Source organism: Arachis duranensis, chromosome 6 (assembly GCF_000817695.3).
Source record: "Arachis duranensis cultivar V14167 chromosome 6, aradu.V14167.gnm2.J7QH, whole genome shotgun sequence".
Taxonomy (NCBI): Eukaryota; Viridiplantae; Streptophyta; class Magnoliopsida; order Fabales; family Fabaceae; genus Arachis; species Arachis duranensis.
In genome coordinates this window covers 87,458,136-87,478,160 of record NC_029777.3, presented here as the reverse complement: position 1 = coordinate 87,478,160, position 20,025 = coordinate 87,458,136, and the positions used below count along the sequence as shown (strand labels likewise).

The 20,025-nt window shown below is 37.2% G+C and overlaps 3 protein-coding genes across 4 annotated transcripts; 2 read left to right on the top strand and 1 right to left on the bottom strand.

Moving 5' to 3' along the window:
* Positions 1-5,032: 5,032 nt before the first annotated feature.
* LOC110273035 (uncharacterized) lies at positions 5,033-7,104 on the top strand. The gene is made up of 3 exons (XM_021125870.1): positions 5,033-5,592; positions 5,634-6,591; positions 6,745-7,104. The coding sequence occupies exons 1-3, from the start codon at positions 5,033-5,035 to the stop codon at positions 7,102-7,104; spliced, it is 1,878 nt and encodes a 625-aa protein (XP_020981529.1).
* Positions 7,105-13,352: 6,248 nt separating this feature from the next.
* On the top strand, positions 13,353-15,714 carry LOC107494446 (60S acidic ribosomal protein P0). Its single transcript, XM_016115478.3, has 3 exons — positions 13,353-13,705; positions 13,814-13,882; positions 15,182-15,714. Exons 1-3 carry the CDS (start codon positions 13,460-13,462, stop codon positions 15,428-15,430), a joined length of 564 nt encoding a protein of 187 aa, XP_015970964.1. The 5' UTR covers positions 13,353-13,459; the 3' UTR covers positions 15,431-15,714.
* A 2,163-nt stretch (positions 15,715-17,877) lies between these two features.
* LOC107494447 (two-on-two hemoglobin-3) lies at positions 17,878-19,586 on the bottom strand. 2 transcript variants are annotated; one of them, XM_016115480.3, is made up of 4 exons: positions 19,365-19,569; positions 19,161-19,291; positions 18,305-18,449; positions 17,878-18,220 (listed from the first exon to the last, which is right to left on the bottom strand). In XM_016115480.3, the coding sequence occupies exons 1-4, from the start codon at positions 19,499-19,501 to the stop codon at positions 18,136-18,138; spliced, it is 498 nt and encodes a 165-aa protein (XP_015970966.1). In that variant the 5' UTR covers positions 19,502-19,569; the 3' UTR covers positions 17,878-18,135. The 2 variants fall into 2 exon arrangements, with proteins under 2 accessions (XP_015970966.1, XP_015970965.1); XM_016115479.3 differs by having other exon boundaries at positions 17,878-18,449; positions 19,365-19,586.
* Positions 19,587-20,025: the final 439 nt, after the last annotated feature.

Here is a 20,025-nt window from a genome sequence, read left to right as displayed (position 1 = left end):
CCAAACTTAATCCTAGGAGCATCTAGCCTAGGAATTCTCATCACACCACACGGTACTTAAATGAAACTTAAACCGTACCTCTTGTAGCCAAATCAATTGAGCCTCTTCTTTGAAAGTCTCCACCAACCTTAGCCCCAAGCCTCACCAAAGCTCCTCAAGCAATACCAATCTTTCAATTGTGCACCAAAACCATCAAATGCACTAACACAACCAATATCACATACATACATCAACCTAGGACTCATAAAAATGACAATTCACAAGGGTTGGAGGGTTTCTTACCTTTACCCACTGAAGTTTGTGATAAATATCACCCATGGCTCATACTAGAGCACTCCTAAACAACCAAAATCACAAGGTTTCCTCAAAACCCAAACCAAATTTGAATTTGAAGAGGAAAATGAAAACTGGGCATAGGACAGTGGATTACTCACCACAAAACTTTGATAGAATTGTAGAGGATGAGAAGAACGATGCGTGGCCGCAAACGGCTCGTCAATCGGACTCCGTAGCTCAAGTTATGGTGGTTTGAAGATCAAAGAGAGTTAGGTTTTCTCTCTTCTCTTCTCTCTTCCCAATTTCAGCGCCCAACACCCCTTCTTTAGGGAAAAATGAGGTGAAATGCTCATAACTAATATTTATATATGTTGGGTCTTGGGCCCACTTAGGCCCAGTTCACTTATTTTTGTCCGTTGGCCCAATTTTGGACCAAAACCTTTAAGATTAGCACCCTAAATCGCACTTCAAATATTTCTACCTCCCCTAATTATAATTCCTCATTTCTTAATCTTATTTACTCATAATCAATTTTCTCAGCTGCAGTACCAGACAGGTCTCAGCCGGTACTGCCGATCAAAATTCCACTGCGCGCTTTTACGCAGAAAACAATGTCTTCCGACTCGGAAAAATTCACTGAATCCAAATATCATATTTAAATCATCAAATTCCAATTGCCAAATCTTCCAACCATATTCGCTCCTACTTAACTCATTATTTAATTAATTTTGGTTAGACCGGGTATTACACTAGACACCTCTAGTTGGGGACTTTAGCAAAGTTGAGTCACAATCTGAAAAGGTTTACCCAGTTATGTGTCTGTGGCATTTATATATCAGGTGGTAATACTGGAAAACAAAGTGCTTAGGGCCACGGCCAAGACTCATAAATTAGCTGTGTTCAAGAATCAACATACTAAACTAGGAGAATCAATAACACTATCTGAATTTTGAGTTCCTATAGATGCCAATCATTCTAAACTTCAAAGGATAAAGTGAGATGCCAATACTGTTCAGAAGCAAAAAGCTAATAGTCCCGTTCATCTAATTAGAACTAAGCTTCATTGATATTTTGGAATTTATAGTATATTCTCTTCTTTTTATCCTATTTGATTTTCAGTTGCTTGGGGACAAGCAACAATTTAAGTTTGGTGTTGTGATGAGCGGATAATTTATACGCTTTTTGGCATTGTTTCTAGGTAGTTTTTAGTAGGTTCTAGCTATTTTTTAGTATGTTTTTATTAGTTTTTAGGAAAAATTTATATTTCTGGACTTTACTATGAGTTTGTGTGTCTTTCTGTGATTTCAGGTATTTTCTGGCTGAAATTGAGGGAGCTGAGCAAAAATCTGATTCAGGCAGAAAAAGGACTGCGGATGCTGTTGGATTCTGACCTCCCTGCACTCGGAATAGATTTTTTGGAGCTACAGAAGTTCAATTGGCGCGCTCTTAATTGGGTTGGAAAGTAGACATCTAGGGCTTTCCAGCAATAGATAATAGTCTATACTTTTCTCGAAGATAAATGACATAAACTGGCGTTTAACGCCAATTCCATGTTGCATTCTAGCGTTAAACGCTAGAAACAGGTTGCAAATTGGAGTTAAACGCCCAAAACAGGTTACAACCTGATGTTTAACTCTAGAAACTGCCCAAGCACGTGAAAAGCTCAACTCTCAGCCCCCAGCACATACCAAGTGGGCCCCAGAAGTGGATTTCTACACTATCTATCTTAGTTTACTCATTTTCTGTAAACCTAGGTTACTAGTTTAGTATTTAAACAACTTTTAGAGATTTATTCTATACCTCATGACATTTTAGATATGAACTTTGTACTCTTTGACGACATGAGTCTCTAAACTCCATTGTTGGGGGTGAGGAGCTCTACTGTGTCTCGATGAGTTAATGCAATTATTTCTGTTTTCCATTCAAACACGCTTGTTTCTATCTAAGATACTGATTCGTACTTAACCGTGATGAATGTGATGATCCGTGACACTTATCACCATTCTCAACCCATAAACGTGTGCTTGACAACCACCTCCATTATACATTAGATTGAATGAGTATCTCTTAGATTCCTTAATCAGAATCTTCGTGGTATAAGCTAGAATCCATTGGCAGCATTCTTGAGAATTCGGAAAGTCTAAACATTGACTGTGGTATTCCAAGTAGGATTCAGGGATTGAATAACTGTGACAAGCTTCAAACTCGCAAGTATTGGGCGTAGTGACAGATGCAAAAGAATCAATGGATTCTATTCCGACATGATCGAGAACCGACAGATAATTAGCCATGCTGTGATAGAGCATTTGGACCATTTTCACTGAGAGGATGGGAAGTAGCCATTGACAACAGTGACGCCTTACATACAGCTTGCCATAGTAGGAACCTTGCGTGCATGAAGAAGAAGACAGGGGGAAAGCAGAGATTTAGAAGACAAAGCATCTCCAAAACTCCAACGTATTCTCCATTACTGCGTAACAATTACTTAGTTCATACTCTTTCACTTTTTACAATTGAAACTAAAGAACCCTATTGGTATCCTGACTAAGAATAATAAGATAACCATAGCTTGCTTCAAGCCAACAATTTCCGTGGGATTCGACCCTTACTCACGTAAGGTATTACTTGGATGACCCAGTGCACTTGCTGGTTAGTTATGTGAAATTACATAGTGTGAGTGTAATTTTCGTGCACCAGATAGCCTCCTTCAAAGGTTGGTTACCAGCTTTGAGAACCTCTCGAGAAAGTTCATAATGAGGTTCTCCATCCAGAAGGATAAAGTAAAGCACACACTGAGCCTCCTGGGAGTTAAACAGGAGGTCGGAGAACCTCTACGAGAGTACATGGAAAGATTCAACAAAGCGTGCTTGGAGATTCAAGACCTGCCCACCGAGGGAGTTATCATAGGGTTAGTAAATGGACTTAGAGAAGACCCCTTCTCTCAGTCCATATCAAAAAGGCACCCCACCTCTTTGAGCGATGTACAAGAGAGAGCAGAAAAGTATATCAACATGGAGGAAAATGCCAGATTACGGGAGACAAGCTGGCGATAGGGCCCCTCTCACTCAGCAAAAGAGAAAGAAAGGGAGCCCAAGAAAAAAGAGAAGGTCGGTCCCGACAAGCCGAGGAGATATCACTCATATACTCCTCTAAAAGTTTCCATAGTAGACATATATAAAGTAATCTGTAATACTGAAAGATTGCCGCCCCCTAGACCCATCAAAAATAAAAAGGGAGGAAGTCGCGGTGACTACTGAGAGTACCATAAGATGTATGGCCACTCAACAAATGATTGCTACGACCTTAAAAATGTGATAGAAAAGTTGGCCAGGGAAGGCCGACTTGATAGATATCTTATGGAAAGGTCGGACAATCATGGAAAAAGAAAACGAGATGATGAGAACAGAAGGGACCCACCACCACAAACCCCCAAGAGACACATACATATGATCTCTGGAGGATTCGCAGGAGGGGGACTTACTAAGTCATCTCGCAAACGACACCTAAAGCGAGTTTATCAAGTCGGGAACGAGTCCTCCGATCTCCCAACCATCTCGTTCACCAAAGAGGATGGGCAAGGGATCACGCCCGGCCATGACGACCCGGTGGTGATAACCATGATCTTGGCGAATGCCAACCTCCACAAGACCTTGGTGGACTAAGGGAGTTCAGCTGATATACTCTTTAAGCCCGCATTCGACAAATTAGAGTTGGATGAAAAGGAGCTAAAAGCTTACCCGGACATCCTGTATAGGCTAAGATACATACTAATAAAGCCACTGGGATACATCCCCTTCCACACGACCTTCGAAAAGGGAAAAAATTCCAAAACTCTGAGCATCGAATTTATCGTCATCGATGTCGGATCGGCGTATAACGCCTTGATCGGCAGGACTATGCTAAATCGGCTCGGAGCGGTGGTACAACCCCTCACCTTTGCATGAAATTTCCAACACCTAAGGGAATAGCGACGGTACGGGGAGACCAGAAATTGGCAAGAAAATGCTACAACGAAAGCTTGAACCTCCGAGGAAAGAGCAAGGAAGTTCACACCATAGAGCTCGGGGGAATAAAAGCTAAAGAAGAGCTGTGGCCACAGCCGGAGGGAAGAACTGAAGAGGTTCAAATCGAAAAAGAAGAAGGAAAAAATACCAACATAGGAGCCAATCTAGACGGAGATTTGAAATAGAGGCTGATAAAGCTCCTGCGAGATAATTCTGACATCTTCGCTTGAAAAGCTTTTGACATGCCTGGGATAGACCCTCAGCTCATGTCCCACAAGCTTTTAGTACACCCCAGATCACGACCCATATAGCAACGCAGGCGCAAGCTCGGAAAAGAACGAGCTCAGGTGGTGGAGGAGCAAGTACAAGCCCTCTTGGAGGCCGACTTCATCCGAGAGGTCAAGTATCCGGCATGGCTAGCAAATGTAGTGCTAGTCAAAAAGCAAAACAGCAAGTGGAGGATGTGCGTCGACTACACTGACCTGAACAAGGCATGCCCTAAAGACTCATATCCACTTCCCAGTATTGACACCCTAGTAGATGTGAGCTCAGGGTATCAGTACTTGTCGTTCATGGATGCTTACTCGGGATACAACCAAATCCTGATGTATAAGCTGGTTGAGGAAAAAACTTCATTAATCACACCTAGAGTATACTACTGCTATGTGGTAATGCCTTTTGGATTAAAAAATGCTGGGGCCACATATCAAAGGTTGATGAATAAAGTGTTCGCTCCCCACCTCGGGAACTTAATGGAGGTCTACGTAGATGACATGCTGGTGAAAACCAAGGAGGAAACTGACCTCTTGACAGATCTCTCACAAGTTTTCAACACCGTAAGGTTACATGGGATGAGACTAAATCCCACAAAATGTACCTTTGCGGTGGAGGCGGGAAAGTTTCTAGGGTTCATGCTAACACAAAGGGGGATCAAAGTAAACCCCGACAAGTGTAAAGCTATTCTAGAAATGAAAAGCTCGACTTGTCTAAGGGAGGTCCAACAATTGAACGGCCGACTCGCCGCCCTTTCCAGATTCTTGGCGGGATCGGCACTAAGATCCCTTCTACCATTCTCTCTACTAAGAAAAGGATGCCATTTCGAATGGACTCCGGAATGCGAAGAAGCATTCCAGGAGTTCAAAAGGTTTTTGAGCCAGCCTCCAATACTGACTCGACCCATAGTCGGGGAAGAGCTCGTCGTGTACCTGTCAGTAGCAGACAGAGCTGTAGCATCAGCTCTAATACAGGAAGATGAGGTCGGGCAGCATCCTGTGTACTTCACCAGCAAAGTTTTACAAGGCCCAGAACTAAAGTATCAAAAATTTGAAAAGTTTGCATACTCCTTAGTAACAGCCTCACGCCGATTACGGCCGTATTTTCAAGCGCACACGATAAAAGTCCGAACGAACCAGCCCATGAAGCAGATCCTCCAGAAGAAGGACATTGCGAGCAGAATGGTCCAATGGGCAATAGAGCTCTCCGAATTCGACCTGAAATACGAAGTTCGGATGGCAATAAAAGCTCAATGCCTCATCGACTTCCTAGCAAAATACGCTGGAGATCAAGAGAAAAAATCCACTACATGGGAGTTATATTTAGATGGGTCCTCCAACAAGGTTGGAAGAGGTGCAAGCATAATACTGGTCAGGAAGGGGGAACGCAAATAGAAGTCTCCCTCAAGTTCGAGTTCCCAGCTTCCAACAATCAGGTAGAGTATGAAGCCTTGATTGCAGGGTTAAAGCTGGCAGAAGAAGTTGGTGCAACCAAAGTAATGATATTCAGCGACTCTCAAGTGGTGACCTCCCAAATAAACAGAGAGTATCAGGCCAAAGATCCTAACATTAAAAGGTACTTGGACAAAATCTTGGAGCACCTTAGGCCCTTTGAGGAGACCGAGGTAAAGCATATAACTCGGGACCTCAACAGCAGGGTAGACGCCTTCTCGAAGCTTGCAAGTACCAAACGAGGAGGGAACAACAGAAGCCTAATCCAAGAAACTCTCCCCGAACCCTCTGTGGTCAAAACGGAGGTTGTTCAAGATGTCTTTGAGGTCGCCGGGTTAGACCTCGGGTGGATGAAGCCCTTAGTCGAATACTTGAAATTCGACATCCTCCCGAAAGAGGAAAAAGAGGCCAAAAGAATCCGGAGGGAAGCACAAAACTACACGCTGGTGAAAAATATCCTCTATAAAAGGGGAATATCAACACCACTATTAAAGTGCATCCCGACCTTAAAGACAACCGAGGTGCTAGAAGAGGTGCACAATGGAATCTGCGGGAACCATCTTGGAGCAAGGTCGCTAGCCAGAAAGGTAATCCGAACTGGGTTCTACTGGCCAACCTTACAAAAAGATTCCACATAATTTGTGAAAAAGTGCCAACCATGCCAAATGCATGCAAACTTCCATGTAGCTCCTCCTGAGGAGCTCATCAGTATAACTTCCCCATGGCCTTTCACAAAATAGGGATTGGACTTGCTAGGACCATTCCCCCAAGCCTCGGGGCAAGTAAAGTATCTAATAGTGGGAGTGGATTATTTCACAAAGTGGATAGAAGTAGAACCATTGGCCACCATCACCACTCAGAGAAGTCGGAAGTTCTTCTACAAGAACATTATCACCAGATATGGAGTACCTAACTCCATCACTACTGATAATGGCACTCAGTTCACCGACTCAACCTTCAAAAACCTGGTGGCCAGCATGAAAATCAAACATCAGTTTACATCGGTGGAACATCCACAAGCAAATGGACAAGCCGAGGCAGCAAATAAGGTCATACTGGCAGGGTTGAAGAAAAGGTTGCAGGATGCAAAGGGAGCCTGAGCTGAATAGCTCCTACAAGTACTTTGGATTTATCGGACCACACCTTAGTCTGCCACAGGAGAAACACCCTTCCGACTTGCTTATGGCATAGAAGCCATGATACCAGTCGAAATCAACGAGAAAAGCCCAAAGGTGAGCTTCTACGACGAGGTTGGAAACATACAGGGATACAAAGAAGAACTTGATCTACTCCCAGAAGTCCGAGAACGAGCCCATATTAGAGAAGCAGCATTGAAACAAAGGATGATGAACAGATACAACAAAAAAGTCATTGAAGGAGCTTCGCCCCAGATGACTTGATCTTAATCAAAAACGACATTGGAGTCAATAAATCTGGAGAGGGAAAGCTCGCTGCTAATTGGAAGGGACCATACAAGATTAGTGAGGTCTTAGGAAAAGGTTATTACAAAGTGACCGACTTAAACGGCACCGAGCTACCTAGGTCTTGGCATGCTTGTAATATGAAAAGGTACTACAGTTAAAAGCGAACTCTACTCCCTGATGTACTCTTTTCCCCAACTTCATGGTTTTTTCCCAAAAGAAAAGGGTTTTTTCGAAAGGGGGGAGGTTTTAACGAGGCATCATAGTAGAGACTAAGGGGTCATAGATAGCCAAACACCCTTAGTAGCAGTAAAGTACCTTCACAAATAAATAAAGATCTATTACAATATCTCTTATAAATTCCTTCTCGCTTTCTTTCTTTCTACAAAACGCACCGACTTAAGCTCGATAAAGCGTGAAAATCCCATGAACTGACCTAGATGGTCTTCAGGATAAAACGACGAGGTACAAGTCGGTGTAAAGAGGTTATAAAAGTCGATCATGATAAACTCGGAAATTATCTGACTAACAAGTCGGATAATACCGAGAAACAAAGAAATGCATAGCAAAAATAACCTAAGTTACAAAAACTCAATAAATTAAAAAATTGAGAAGGAATACTAAAAAGAGATCAGAAAACCTATAGAAGGCACTAAGGAAAAGACTGCCCCAAGCCTTCAAGAAAAATTTGAGAAAAAACTTAGAAGAAGGGACAGCCAGCTAAGAAAAAGGGGTTTTCAAAACAAGGATCAAAAGGGTTTTTTCGAAACCTAAACAAAAAGGCATGCACACAACCAACAAAGATAACCTAAACCCTTGTCCAAAAAAAGGGTATTTTTAATATTTTGTTTACGGCCATAAAAGGCCAAGAAAATGTCATCAGAATACTACCTCAGAATAAAAATAAAATAGTTTAAAAAAGGGGGGATCCACAGGCCGGGCCCCCATATAGCCATTCTTTCTTTTCAGTTAGGAAAGACGTCTCCACCTGAGCCAGGGAGAGTAGTCGGAGCACCACCAGAGTTAGAAAGAGAAATGTCCATAGAAGATGGAATGGAAGTTTCAGGAGCCTTCGAAGAACTCGAGACATCTTCTGGTCGGAGAGGGGATTCTATTATCCTCTGGCCCCGAGTTTTCAACTCGGACTCAGACACAGGCCGGGGAGGAGAGACAATAGCTCCGTCAATTACGACCTTATCAGGATTCAAAGGGGAGAGATCCAGGTCAGGAGCAATAACCCCGACCTGCTCCTTAAAGACCCTCCACGCCTCCTCGGACCCCTCAGCAATGGAGTCCTCCAAATCCGCATAAGCATTCTGAGCTCTTACCAAATCTTTTTTAACCTCCACAAGGTCCTGGAACAAGCTCGAATAGCTTTGCTCCACCTTCTCCCGCAGACCCTCTGCCATAGTGCACCGGCCCATCAACTTCTCCTCATCCTTTCGGAGATTATCCCTCTCCTCCTTCAACTTGGTGACCTCCTCCTTCAGACTCTTCTCAGCCTCCTGATACAAAAGAATCCTCCCCTCTAGCTCTTCAACCCTCAGGGATGAACCCAAAGAGCTGAGGGGAGTCTTCTCAAAAATATCAAGGAACTTTGTACACACCCCTGCCGCCCTGATACTCTCCTGAGCCAGAATAGTAAGGTGGTTTCGAACAGAAGCATCATCCATACTTATGTGAGTATGAGGATAGATATGCTTCTGAACAAACTGAGGCGCATCCACCTTAGCCTCACCTTCAAAAGAAGAGCTAGACTCTAGAGTCTTGCGCTTCTTCTTTTCTGGCTCAGGGAAAGATCGGGGAGGAGGGGATGGCAGAGAAGAGGCCGAGGAAGAAATAACAATAGGATGAGTGGGGGTCCCCAAATTGTGAGAAGAAGGGGGAAGGGAAGGAAGAGAAGGACCAGCTGCCCTGGCGCCGCCGACTTTGGTACGGGATTTTGCTTTGGCCTCCTGAACATTCTGGTAAAACTCCCTGGAATTCTTCTTTGCCATTTCTATAAAAACAATTAGGAAGCTAAAGTCAGAAAAACAAGTCGAAAGAAATAAGTAGTGCAAACATCAAGTCGGAAAATATGATAAACAAACAAAAAGCTACCTAATTGAGCCTGGACAAAGGTCGGAGACCCCTGGAGAAACTTTTTTGTATCCAGGTAGGGGGCTCTCCCCCATACTTCTCGGAGAAACTCCACAATGGCCGCCTCCACCTCATTTAAATCATCCAAACCGTATTTTTCACAAGGAGGGGCTTCTATCCAGTACAGGGGGAAACAAGGAGAAGAAGTTTCATCCAGGAAAAAGGGGTGGTGACCCTCTACGGCTTGAACTTTGAAAAAAATTTTTTGAAGTCATGGAAGGATTCATCAAAAAGGGTAAAAACTCTCCGGCTTTGTATGGCCCGGAAAGACACCCACTACTGTTTATTATTTTGCCCACTAAAGGGCTTAGTCATGTGAAAGAGATAAAAGAAAATCTTCAAAGAAGTCAGAAAGTCTAAAGCATGGCTGATAAATTGATAAATTTTCAAAAAACCCCAAGAGTTGGGGTGAAGCTGGGTAGGAGCAACACGACAGTGGCATAAAACAGCTATCTCGAAGTCGGAAAAAGAGAGAAAAATGCCTAAGTGGGTGATCATGCTCTCATACATGTAGAAAAAATGAGGGGCTGCCTCAGAAGCCCTCCCAAAACAAACCTGGTCTTCCGGACTCGGGGCAATCAGTTCATATTTCGGCTCATCCTCATCAGAAGTACAAAGCCTATGATGAGTGCGAATGTTGGTGATGAAGTCAGTATCAACAAGAGGTTTTTCCCCCAGAACCGTGACATCCACCCATTTAGCAAGGGTTTCTACAGAAGACATTTTATTTTTCTAGAAAGGGATAGCGAAACCTACAAAGAAAAAAGAAAAAGGATCAAAAATAGGGTCTCTAAGGGTTCAAGGCAAGTCTCTCAAACTAAGCAGAGAAACACCGAGACTACCATCCACACTCTACAGAATAAAACATGCAAACGAAAAACTCTATAAAGAAAGAGTAAGAAAAGAAACTGACCTTTTTCCTCGCGCAGAAAGGTGGAAGCAACAGCACTCGAAAAGGAAGGAGCTTTCTTCTTTCAAACAGTAAAGGGTGCAGGTAGAAAAGTTTTCAGAAACGAAACAAGCGAGGAGAGGGAAAAGTATTTATAAACACGTTAGGGGCATAAAGGTAAAACGACGCAAGCCATTTAAGAGTTGCACCGTTACCAATGTAACCGCCCCCACGTTTGAATGCTCAAACTTCTAAGAGATGCGACGTTTGATTAGACGCGACTGTTGAGAATTTTTAAAACACGTCGGTTCCGAAAAATCACGTCGGTTCCTTATCAGGTCGGCTATGGTCCCGAGTTATAATACTCGACCACAACTCTTAAAAGAAATTGGGCTCGAGTAGGGGCACTGCTCATACCCTAGCCCAACGCTAAGGCCCAGGTCCAAACGACAGGCCCAACCCACAGGGTTGAGCCTCACAGTACACCAACCTTCCCCTGAGAAGTCGGTTCTCACCACGACTTGCTCTAAGGAAGTCGGAAACGAGGATTAGCTTGCAGATAATAACTGCCCCTAAAATCTCTCAACCCACTTCCAGGAGTCATATCGCAACTTTCCTAAGATAAAGGGACGGTTATCCACCTTAAAAGGTGGAACTACTCCAACGGTGGTTATTGGTTCACCACTATAAATACACTGACACCCCTCAGGTATCTCTAAGTCCCAATACTCTCTAGACCTGCTCACACCCTTGCTGACTTAGGCATCGGAGTGTCTTTGCAGGTACCACCCCCCATTCACTCACAAGTCGGACGGAGGCCCCCGAGGTGCGATCTCATTCGAAGGCTTCCCCCCTCAAACGATTGGGCCAACCTAACGAATCCAGCCCATTAATCTCTAGTTATCCAACGTAACAATTATGTTTGTGAAACATTAATCATAAATGTTGTAAATTCTCTTATTTATATTTTTTGTTATTGAATAAAAATTATAAATAATTTGTTCATTAACTTTTTTTTGTTTATTTGTTATTAGGAGTGGGAAAGATGTAAGTTAATAAATATTTATCAGATTAAATATTAATATACTAAAAAAAAGTTGAGATAATTTTTTTTTGTTTACTAAATAAATTAATTTTTTTAATAAATATATGTATTAATATTTTTGTATACAGACTATACATAAATATAATAAAGTAAATTAAGTACAAGATTTGTGTGTAATACGAACCATATATTAAGAGTCTAATGATATAACTAAATATCACTTAATTGATCTTCGTACATTGTATGATTATAATATAAATAATTTTTATTAAATTTTTAATTTTTTGAATTGTATAATAGTAAGAGAGTATAACAACATTTATTTAAATATACAAACATAATAATTATATGAATATTTTTTTTAAATTAAAAGTAATAACTATTATTATTAATAAATAAATATTAATAAATTTTTATAATAGAATAATATTTATTTCGGAGGTAGTCCAGATGTTATACTAGTGAAATATAATGTAAGCTTCTCGCATATTCTATACATGGCAAAACACCCTTTATGTCATGCATTTGAGATATATCAATATTAATTCCACCTCAAAATTAATTTTTGCATTTTCGATATCCTTTTATAGAAAGTATGTAGCATTGTTCTTATTCTATGACTCCTCATATTTGAGAGTTGAAACTTTATGAATCTATGTTTTTATTTTGTGTTAGGCAAAATAAAAATGTTGGGTGCAATTAATTTTAGTAAATTGATAAAATAGATAAAGAAGAATATTATAATGTGTAAAACTATGTGATGTTTTTTTAAGAACAAATTTCCGAAATTTTTATCTAGTTCATACACGGTAGGTATTTATAAATAAAAAATGTCAAGAATCATTAAAATTTATTATTTTTAGTTATTAATTTAATTTTTTTAGTCTAATAATTTAATAATATATTTTAACTTCATATTTTTAAATATTAATGACTAATTGATAACAAAAAATAACAAATTTTAATAGTTATTTAGTATTTCTCTATAAATAAAGTACTATCCAATTTATAATTTCCAAAAAATTTTTAATTAGACTATAATTTTCAATAAATTTTTAATCACAACAGTAGTTTTTTATTTTTTTTTGGTTACACATATCAATCATCGCGTTAAATTTTAATAAAAATTTAAGTAAATAAATCTCTATCATTATTTAATAAAAATATAACATTCTCTAGAATTGTTTAAAATTTTTAAATTACTCCCTCCATAGTCCATATAAACAAATAATTAATCTGTTTTGGGTACTAATTTTTTTAACCAAATAAAAGTTTGAGAATTGATTTAATGATTAAAATCTATTAAAAATTAAAGTGTCTAACTAAAAAAATTTATGAAGACTAATTTAAGATTTACTCTTATAAATATTTCTAGATTTTTTTAAGAAAAAACTAAACGTATGTTATTATAATATTATTACTTGTAAGTCATTCCACATTTCATACAATTTAGTATAAATTGAGTTTAATGAAAAACTCTTACTAAGTCCTGATTATATTATATTGTCATTATGGTTTTTTTGTCCCAAGAAAAATATTTTTGTTTAAACATTTCATTACTAATTTTTTTTACTATTAAAAATAATTCCAAAAATAATTTTTTCCTAAAATATTCCACCGAATGTATTATGATTTTAAAATTTTATATAATTCTATAATTTATCTTATTGTAATCATTTAAAATAAGTATAAATGCTTGTGTTTATAATAATAGTAAATTAGATATAATTAAGAAAACAAGTATTTTATGTTTCAATAACTAAGAGAGTGAGTTTACGTTTTTATTTTAAATATTGTAAAGTATTTTTGAGTTTTGTTGTCATTTTATACCAGCCGTTGGATTGAAGCAGTGAGAGAATCGTCAGATCTAGGTTTTGTTTCTTTGTTTCTTGCGGAGTAGAGAGTAGTCGTTAGTGCAAGTTCGGAGTTGCGAACTTCGGAGGTAGCGGTGGTGGTTGGCGATGGCGGGGAAGGTGTCGAAGGCGGCGTTCGACGCTAAAATGTGGAAACTACTGAGGGACTACAGCCAGGTCCTGGTGGTTACCTCCGATAACGTCGGTTCCAACCAGATAAACGGCATTCGGAGGGGTTTGAAGGGCGATTCTGTGGTCGTGATGGGTAAGAACTCCATGATGAGACGCTCTTTCACGCTCCAAGCTCAGAGGACTGGAAACAAGTCTTTTCTCAACCTTATCCCTCTTCTTAGGGTATAAACTAGAAACTCTTTTAATTCTGGATTATCAATTCAAAATTGAATCTTAGATTGTTGAATAGAATTTTTCATTATGTAGTGCTTATTCTGTGAATTGGATCAGGGAAATGTGGCTTTGATTTTCACGAAAGGGGATATGAAGGAGGTTAGCAATGAGGTTGCCAAGTTCAAGGTTAAGTAATCTTGCTCTGTCTCTCTCTATCTATGCTTGTGTATATCTATCTCTTTGTTAAGTGGTGTTCGTTATGGTAGTTAATGAAACAAGTAAATTAAAATTTGAAACAGAGGAAGTAGCAGAGAATAGGAAAAACGTATCGTATTGTTGCTTTCTTCATAAAACAAATGATTGGTACAATAGCTATATATAAAACTTGCTATTAGTATTCACAAAATCTGAATGGAACTAACGGAAAGATACAAGGAGATTTGGAGAAGATTCTGGAATAGTCTTGCTGGCAATGGTGTTGGTTTCTTTTGATGGTTTCTTAGTGTATGTTTGGTTTAGCGTTCAGAAGCATGAACACACGTTTAAACATCTTGAACGTTGGACCAAACTTGTTTGGATGATTTTTTTTCAACATGATTTTTACCCTCAAACGTTCGTTTAATTGAAGCAATATTTTGTAGCTTTTGCTTTCAATTCTTACTGTTGAGAATTGATTGCAAAATTTATTCTCTCAATTACCCTTCTTCCTTTTCTACATATACTGTCATCTTTATTTTATTTTTTAATTACCCTTCTTCACCTTCCTGCCTCATCTTTTCTACATGCAAGATCATCTTCATTTTATTTCTCAAACTATCCTTCTCACTCTTTTCACACACTCATTTCCCTCATCTTCAACAATCAAGGTAAATCTCTTTCTTCTGCCAAACACACACTTAGTAGTTTGGTTCATCCTTTTGCAATTATATTCAGGATTTCACTTAATAAGATTGTCCATAGTAATTGATAAGGAGCCTTAGTAGAGAAGCCATGGTATTACAGCTTAGTTGCTGAGAGGCACGTTTATATATCAGTTGATACACAAGAGAATACTTTTGAGATTAAGTATGCCTTTGGACTTGACAACACCGACATTTTCCTATTCTGTCCTTGCTTTTTGATTCTGCACCCTTAGATTTTAGCCAACAATTTTGCTAGCTCATCCGTCTATGCTAGTTAGTACAAGACACTAGGGTGGGGTTTAGTAATAATATTCAATATAAACTTACTACTAATGTTCATTGTTATCTTATGCCTCGAACTAGAAGTAAGAAATTAGCACTCCTAATATTCTGGGTTCAGGCTTTTATCAACTTGACTGGTGGAGCCATTGGAATTTTTACTGTAGTGCTCAAGTTTGGGCCTGGTTCATATTTGTTGATTTAGTTGCTGATATAAATATTGGTTGTGTTTGCAAGTAGAGAAACATGTTTATTTATCAAGGAACCTATGAGCCTGATATTTGCTCAACAACTATATCCACAGGTTGTTGATCCTCTTCTCATGTGCCCCAAGTACTTATCATATGAATCGTATCGCAATTGTTCCTACATGCAATCTGGACAGTTACCTTTGGGCCTCAAGTGTTGTAATCAGCAGTCGTCGCAAGATTCTGAGCCCTTTCTTGTATGCTCAAAATTCACTCCGCACCAGCATTGTTTCATGCAGAGATCAAAACAGTTCTTGGCAATGAGTGTGTGGTCTCCTCTTCTCCTTTTAGCTGGGAGCTTGTGATGTGGAAAAAGTGTTGTAATTTGGATCCAATGGTTTATGCGAAGGATGAGTTTCACATCCTTTCTTTGAGCACCATTGACTTTGTTAGTTTATTTAGAGCTGAATCCTCCTTGATACGAAATGTGGAATTAATTTTTTTTTTCATTTTGTATCAGGGTCTGTGTTTGGGAATGGGGATTTTGGTATGAGGAATTTTATTGCAGGAATTTGTTCGCTGTTTCAATAAGAATATTAGAACTAGTGTATTACTCAATGAGAAATGTTAAATGACTAACATTTTTTTATGTTTGTGTACTATTTGAGTTAACACTAATCAATTTTTTTTTTTTTAATTATTAGTTGTTTAGTTCATTGGTACAAAGATTGGGAAAGCTTGACCAGAGAAACAAATTTTGGGGGGTAATGCATATCTTCTTCAATGGAAACGAGCTGATAGAAGCGAAGCACAAGCAAATTTCCATTAATTATAAGGAAGAATTTACTATAATTTTACTAAAAAGTAGTCTTTGTGTTATGTTTAATTTGATGAGCCATGGAACCGTCAAATGTGTACCACAACTACAAGATTGTCATCATGATTCATGAAGATAACCTATTTAACAATTTCTCAAGAAAATGGAGTTATTGTTTGATTCGGTGGTTCACATCTAAACTATGAATTTGAAGTTTTCAATGGAGGCGAGCATTTTGTCAATATAAGCTGAAGCTATTAAATCAACTTTCAGAGTTTTATAATCACTATAAGATGAAGCGAAGACAAAATTGTATAAAAATTGAATAAAAAATTTCGTATTTTTTATTAATTTATTTGTGCAGGTTTTGTATGTAGAAATTCCGTCGGAAGATATAATAAGCTATAAAGCCATCTGCAGAAGATTGGTTCTTCCATGAGTTGAAATGTTTAACTTGATTTAATTTAGTTAATCGAGTTAACATTAAAGACCATGTAAGTAGATTGGGTATTATTTAACAAAGTGATAATGTGCGTGTGCTTCTTAGGAAGGATATTGAAACTAATAAGTAATAAGTATTTATTTATTGTTTGTGAATTTACTTTACAAATGTGGCGTGTTTGGAATTTTTATTTTGGTGGTCCCAACCTTGCCAAGAATAATAAAGAAAAAGAAAGCATGCGAGAAAGCGATGATTTTTTTTTCCCAGATAATTCACGTGAATAAATAGTTTAGAGTTTAAAATTATGTAGATATTCTAAGTTAATTTTTATTATATGTCTGTCTTAAACATTTTTATATAAATTGAATTAATTTAATTCGATTTATTATTATACAATATATACATAATAAATCGAATTAGCTTGATTATTAAAACTTAAATTTTGTCAAGTCAGAAGTAATAGATAATTATACAATATAAAATAATTAACTATATTTATATAATATATAATTTGTGAAATATTATGCTAATTAAATTTTTTATAAATAATTAAAATATTATACTAATTAAATGATAAATTATAAAACTAATTCATTACTAAGTATATGTTATATAATGGTAAATCAAATCATAGTAATTCGATTTCGATTTACTATTCAATATGCTAAATCAATTTCATTTGATTCAATTTACATGTAAATTAATTCAATTTATACAGATATTTAGGACAAATGTACAACAAAAATTAATTTAAAACATCTGTATAATTTTATATTATAAACTATTTATTCATGCGAATTTTTTTCCCCCTGTTTGAAATATTTGCTAGCGACCCTGTTTGAAATATTTGCTAGCGAAGAATGGAAGCATCTTTCACAATACAACACCGTAAGTGACCGAAATTATTGACAAGTCAGTTAAAAAATAATAGTAAATAATAGTAGTATGATGCTTGATTCCAATAGTTATTGATCACCATATTAAAGATAATGTAGGAATAGTAATCATATGCTTTTTGTTGTATATTTTCTGCAGTCTAATTTTCTATTTCTTTCTATGTTCACCTTGTTTTGTTGATTTTTTTTTTATATAAAAGAAACTAGCCTTTCTAATTGCCATTTAGGGCATCATCAATCCATTTTTCTTTTTTACTAGTATAGGGCATAAATCAAAGTTAGGTTACATCAAATTTGGTATGCGTGTTGAAGATAAAAGGCAAATAGCATCATATACCGTCATTTCCCACTTTAATTGCCACCACAAATGTATCAATTTTCATTCTTGCATTACATCCCTTCCCCTGCAATTCATTACAATCATAGCAACTTTTCCAACTTTGGCCACAAAATGTTCAAGATCTTATGTGTGTGCTATATGCTTAAATTTATCTAAACCGTGTGTGAAGACTTAAAAATTAACACTGATAAATCAAAATTTATAAATTTATAGATTTATAAGAATGAATCTGACATCGATCTAGTTGCTGTAAATTGCAAACAAACAAGCAGGAAAACCCTAAAGTTAAACCACATCTAAGTGTTTGAACTGAGAAGTGCCTTATTCATGGATAACATTTATAAATGGTGCTTAAAAATATACATAATATTAAGAGCATTTTTAATATTCCAAAGAGAATGACCATTTCATTCTTTTGAATATCCTATTCTGATAAAAATGTTAAATCTTTACACATGGATGCTCTACCTTCTGATCCAGGTTCATGCTTGCATGGCCATTGGTATTGGTATGATTTGATTCCTTAGCTGATCTCCAAATATGCAATGAAAATAAGATTATGGTGAATGTTATTGTTATCTTCCTGCTGCATGCTTGCATGGCACTTGCTGGTTTTGATTCTTCAGTTCATCTCCAGCAACCAGAAAATATGCAGTGTGCCTAAAAAAAATAACAAGGAAAGCAAAATAGGATCTGAACAAGCATCTATATATATGAAGTTGCACTGTGTGACAGAAAATAAACCTGAAAAAGTTCATCATTTTTATCTTTGAGTCATCATCTATTTCTGCAGTTGTGTCCAACGCTTGTTGCATGTGATGCAACCACCTCTCTGCAGCTTGGTGCGTGACTGGAAACGGTCGATGTCGACCAATTAGAGCAGGATGCCCTGCCAATACATCAACAAGGAAGCTTATATGGTAGCTAGTTCCACTCGAGAGAGAAAACTTTTGTTGATTAAACTACAAATATTTTTATAATCTTAAGATGATGTTAGGAAAAAGACCCAAATGTACTAGTAGAGTGCATATACTGTTAAATCACTGGCCAATATAAATAGAAGAGTAAAGTCTTAATTAGGTTGTATGAAGATTTTGATTTTGGACTAATTAGTACAAAAAGTACTAATTTAGTGTTCAAATATAGCAAATAGTAGACTCATTATGTCATTTTATCAATTTATGTCTATCTATAAAAAATAGTAACAACTTTTTAAGCAAAATTTCATTTATTTTGATAGGATTTATGATAAATAAAGAATAGTAACAGAAAATTTAAAAGATAATAAATGCTTCACTGTCCAAAACCTAAATCGTTTTCATATTCGTATGACAATAATAAAGCATGTACTATTATAAATAATAAAATACATGAACAATTTTATTTTATTTCGCATTATTTATTGACAGAAAGTCGTGCATATCCATCAATTACTATCTTAGAAAACTTAATTATTATTTTTGTCTTCAAAATCAATATCTTCGAAGATGTCACTCTGCTCTAAATAAAAATAAAATTGCTGGTACAAGATTACTTAAAACTATTACATAATCACACATGTTCTCCTAGAGCACTTTTCCCTATTGTGGAAGAAGAGTACCTCTTCTCTGAGAATAGAGAGCAGGGCCTCCCATTCTTTGGATGAAAAATTCGTATTGGTTTTGAATAGCGGCTTCCTTCTTAGAATTAGCGAAGATTGAACGAAACCATTCTTCCTCATCATCACATACCCTATCTCCCAAGTCAAACCAATATTACATTTGAAATGAATGAAAGAAGTAGTGAGCATTAAGTAAGTAAATACCTGGTGTAGAAATTGGTGGAGAGGCTAATGAATGTTTGAAGGCCAAGTTTCTGAAACAGATTGGTTTCGTCGATGGCGAAAGCGTCGTCCGTTGCCACTCCGCTCCATTCCGCCGCTTTCTGTTGCAGACTCTGCATCGTGTTAGTGTTTGTTATGCGTAGCTAGCTGTTATTACAAATCTGCAATATATATATATAAGGCTCGCAGAGTTCGCGTAGATGCCACGCTATTTTTCGTTTTATTTATTTACTTAAAATTTAAGTTGAGGTTAGTACCCGAACTGTGGGCGCAGCTTTCGGTTTTGCAATAGTGAGGTAACAATGTGTTCATCTGACTCACTCTCTTTCTAATAATACCAGCGTCCACGGTGTAGCCAAAAAATTTGAATTTGAAATGTTTTTTAGGTAATTGTTTCAGCAAAATAGATGAGACGTATTATTATTTAGTTTAAAAAAATCGGTTTATTTTATATAAATAGTTTAACTAAAAAATTATTTGATATAATTATGATGTTAAATTTTTTATTGTATTTTATTTTAAAAATAAATTAACTAATTTAAATTAAAAAATTATAATTAATTGTTTACTATATAATTTTTTAATCAAAATTATAATTAAAAATCAGTAAAAAAATAAAATTATCTAATATATTAGACCAGTT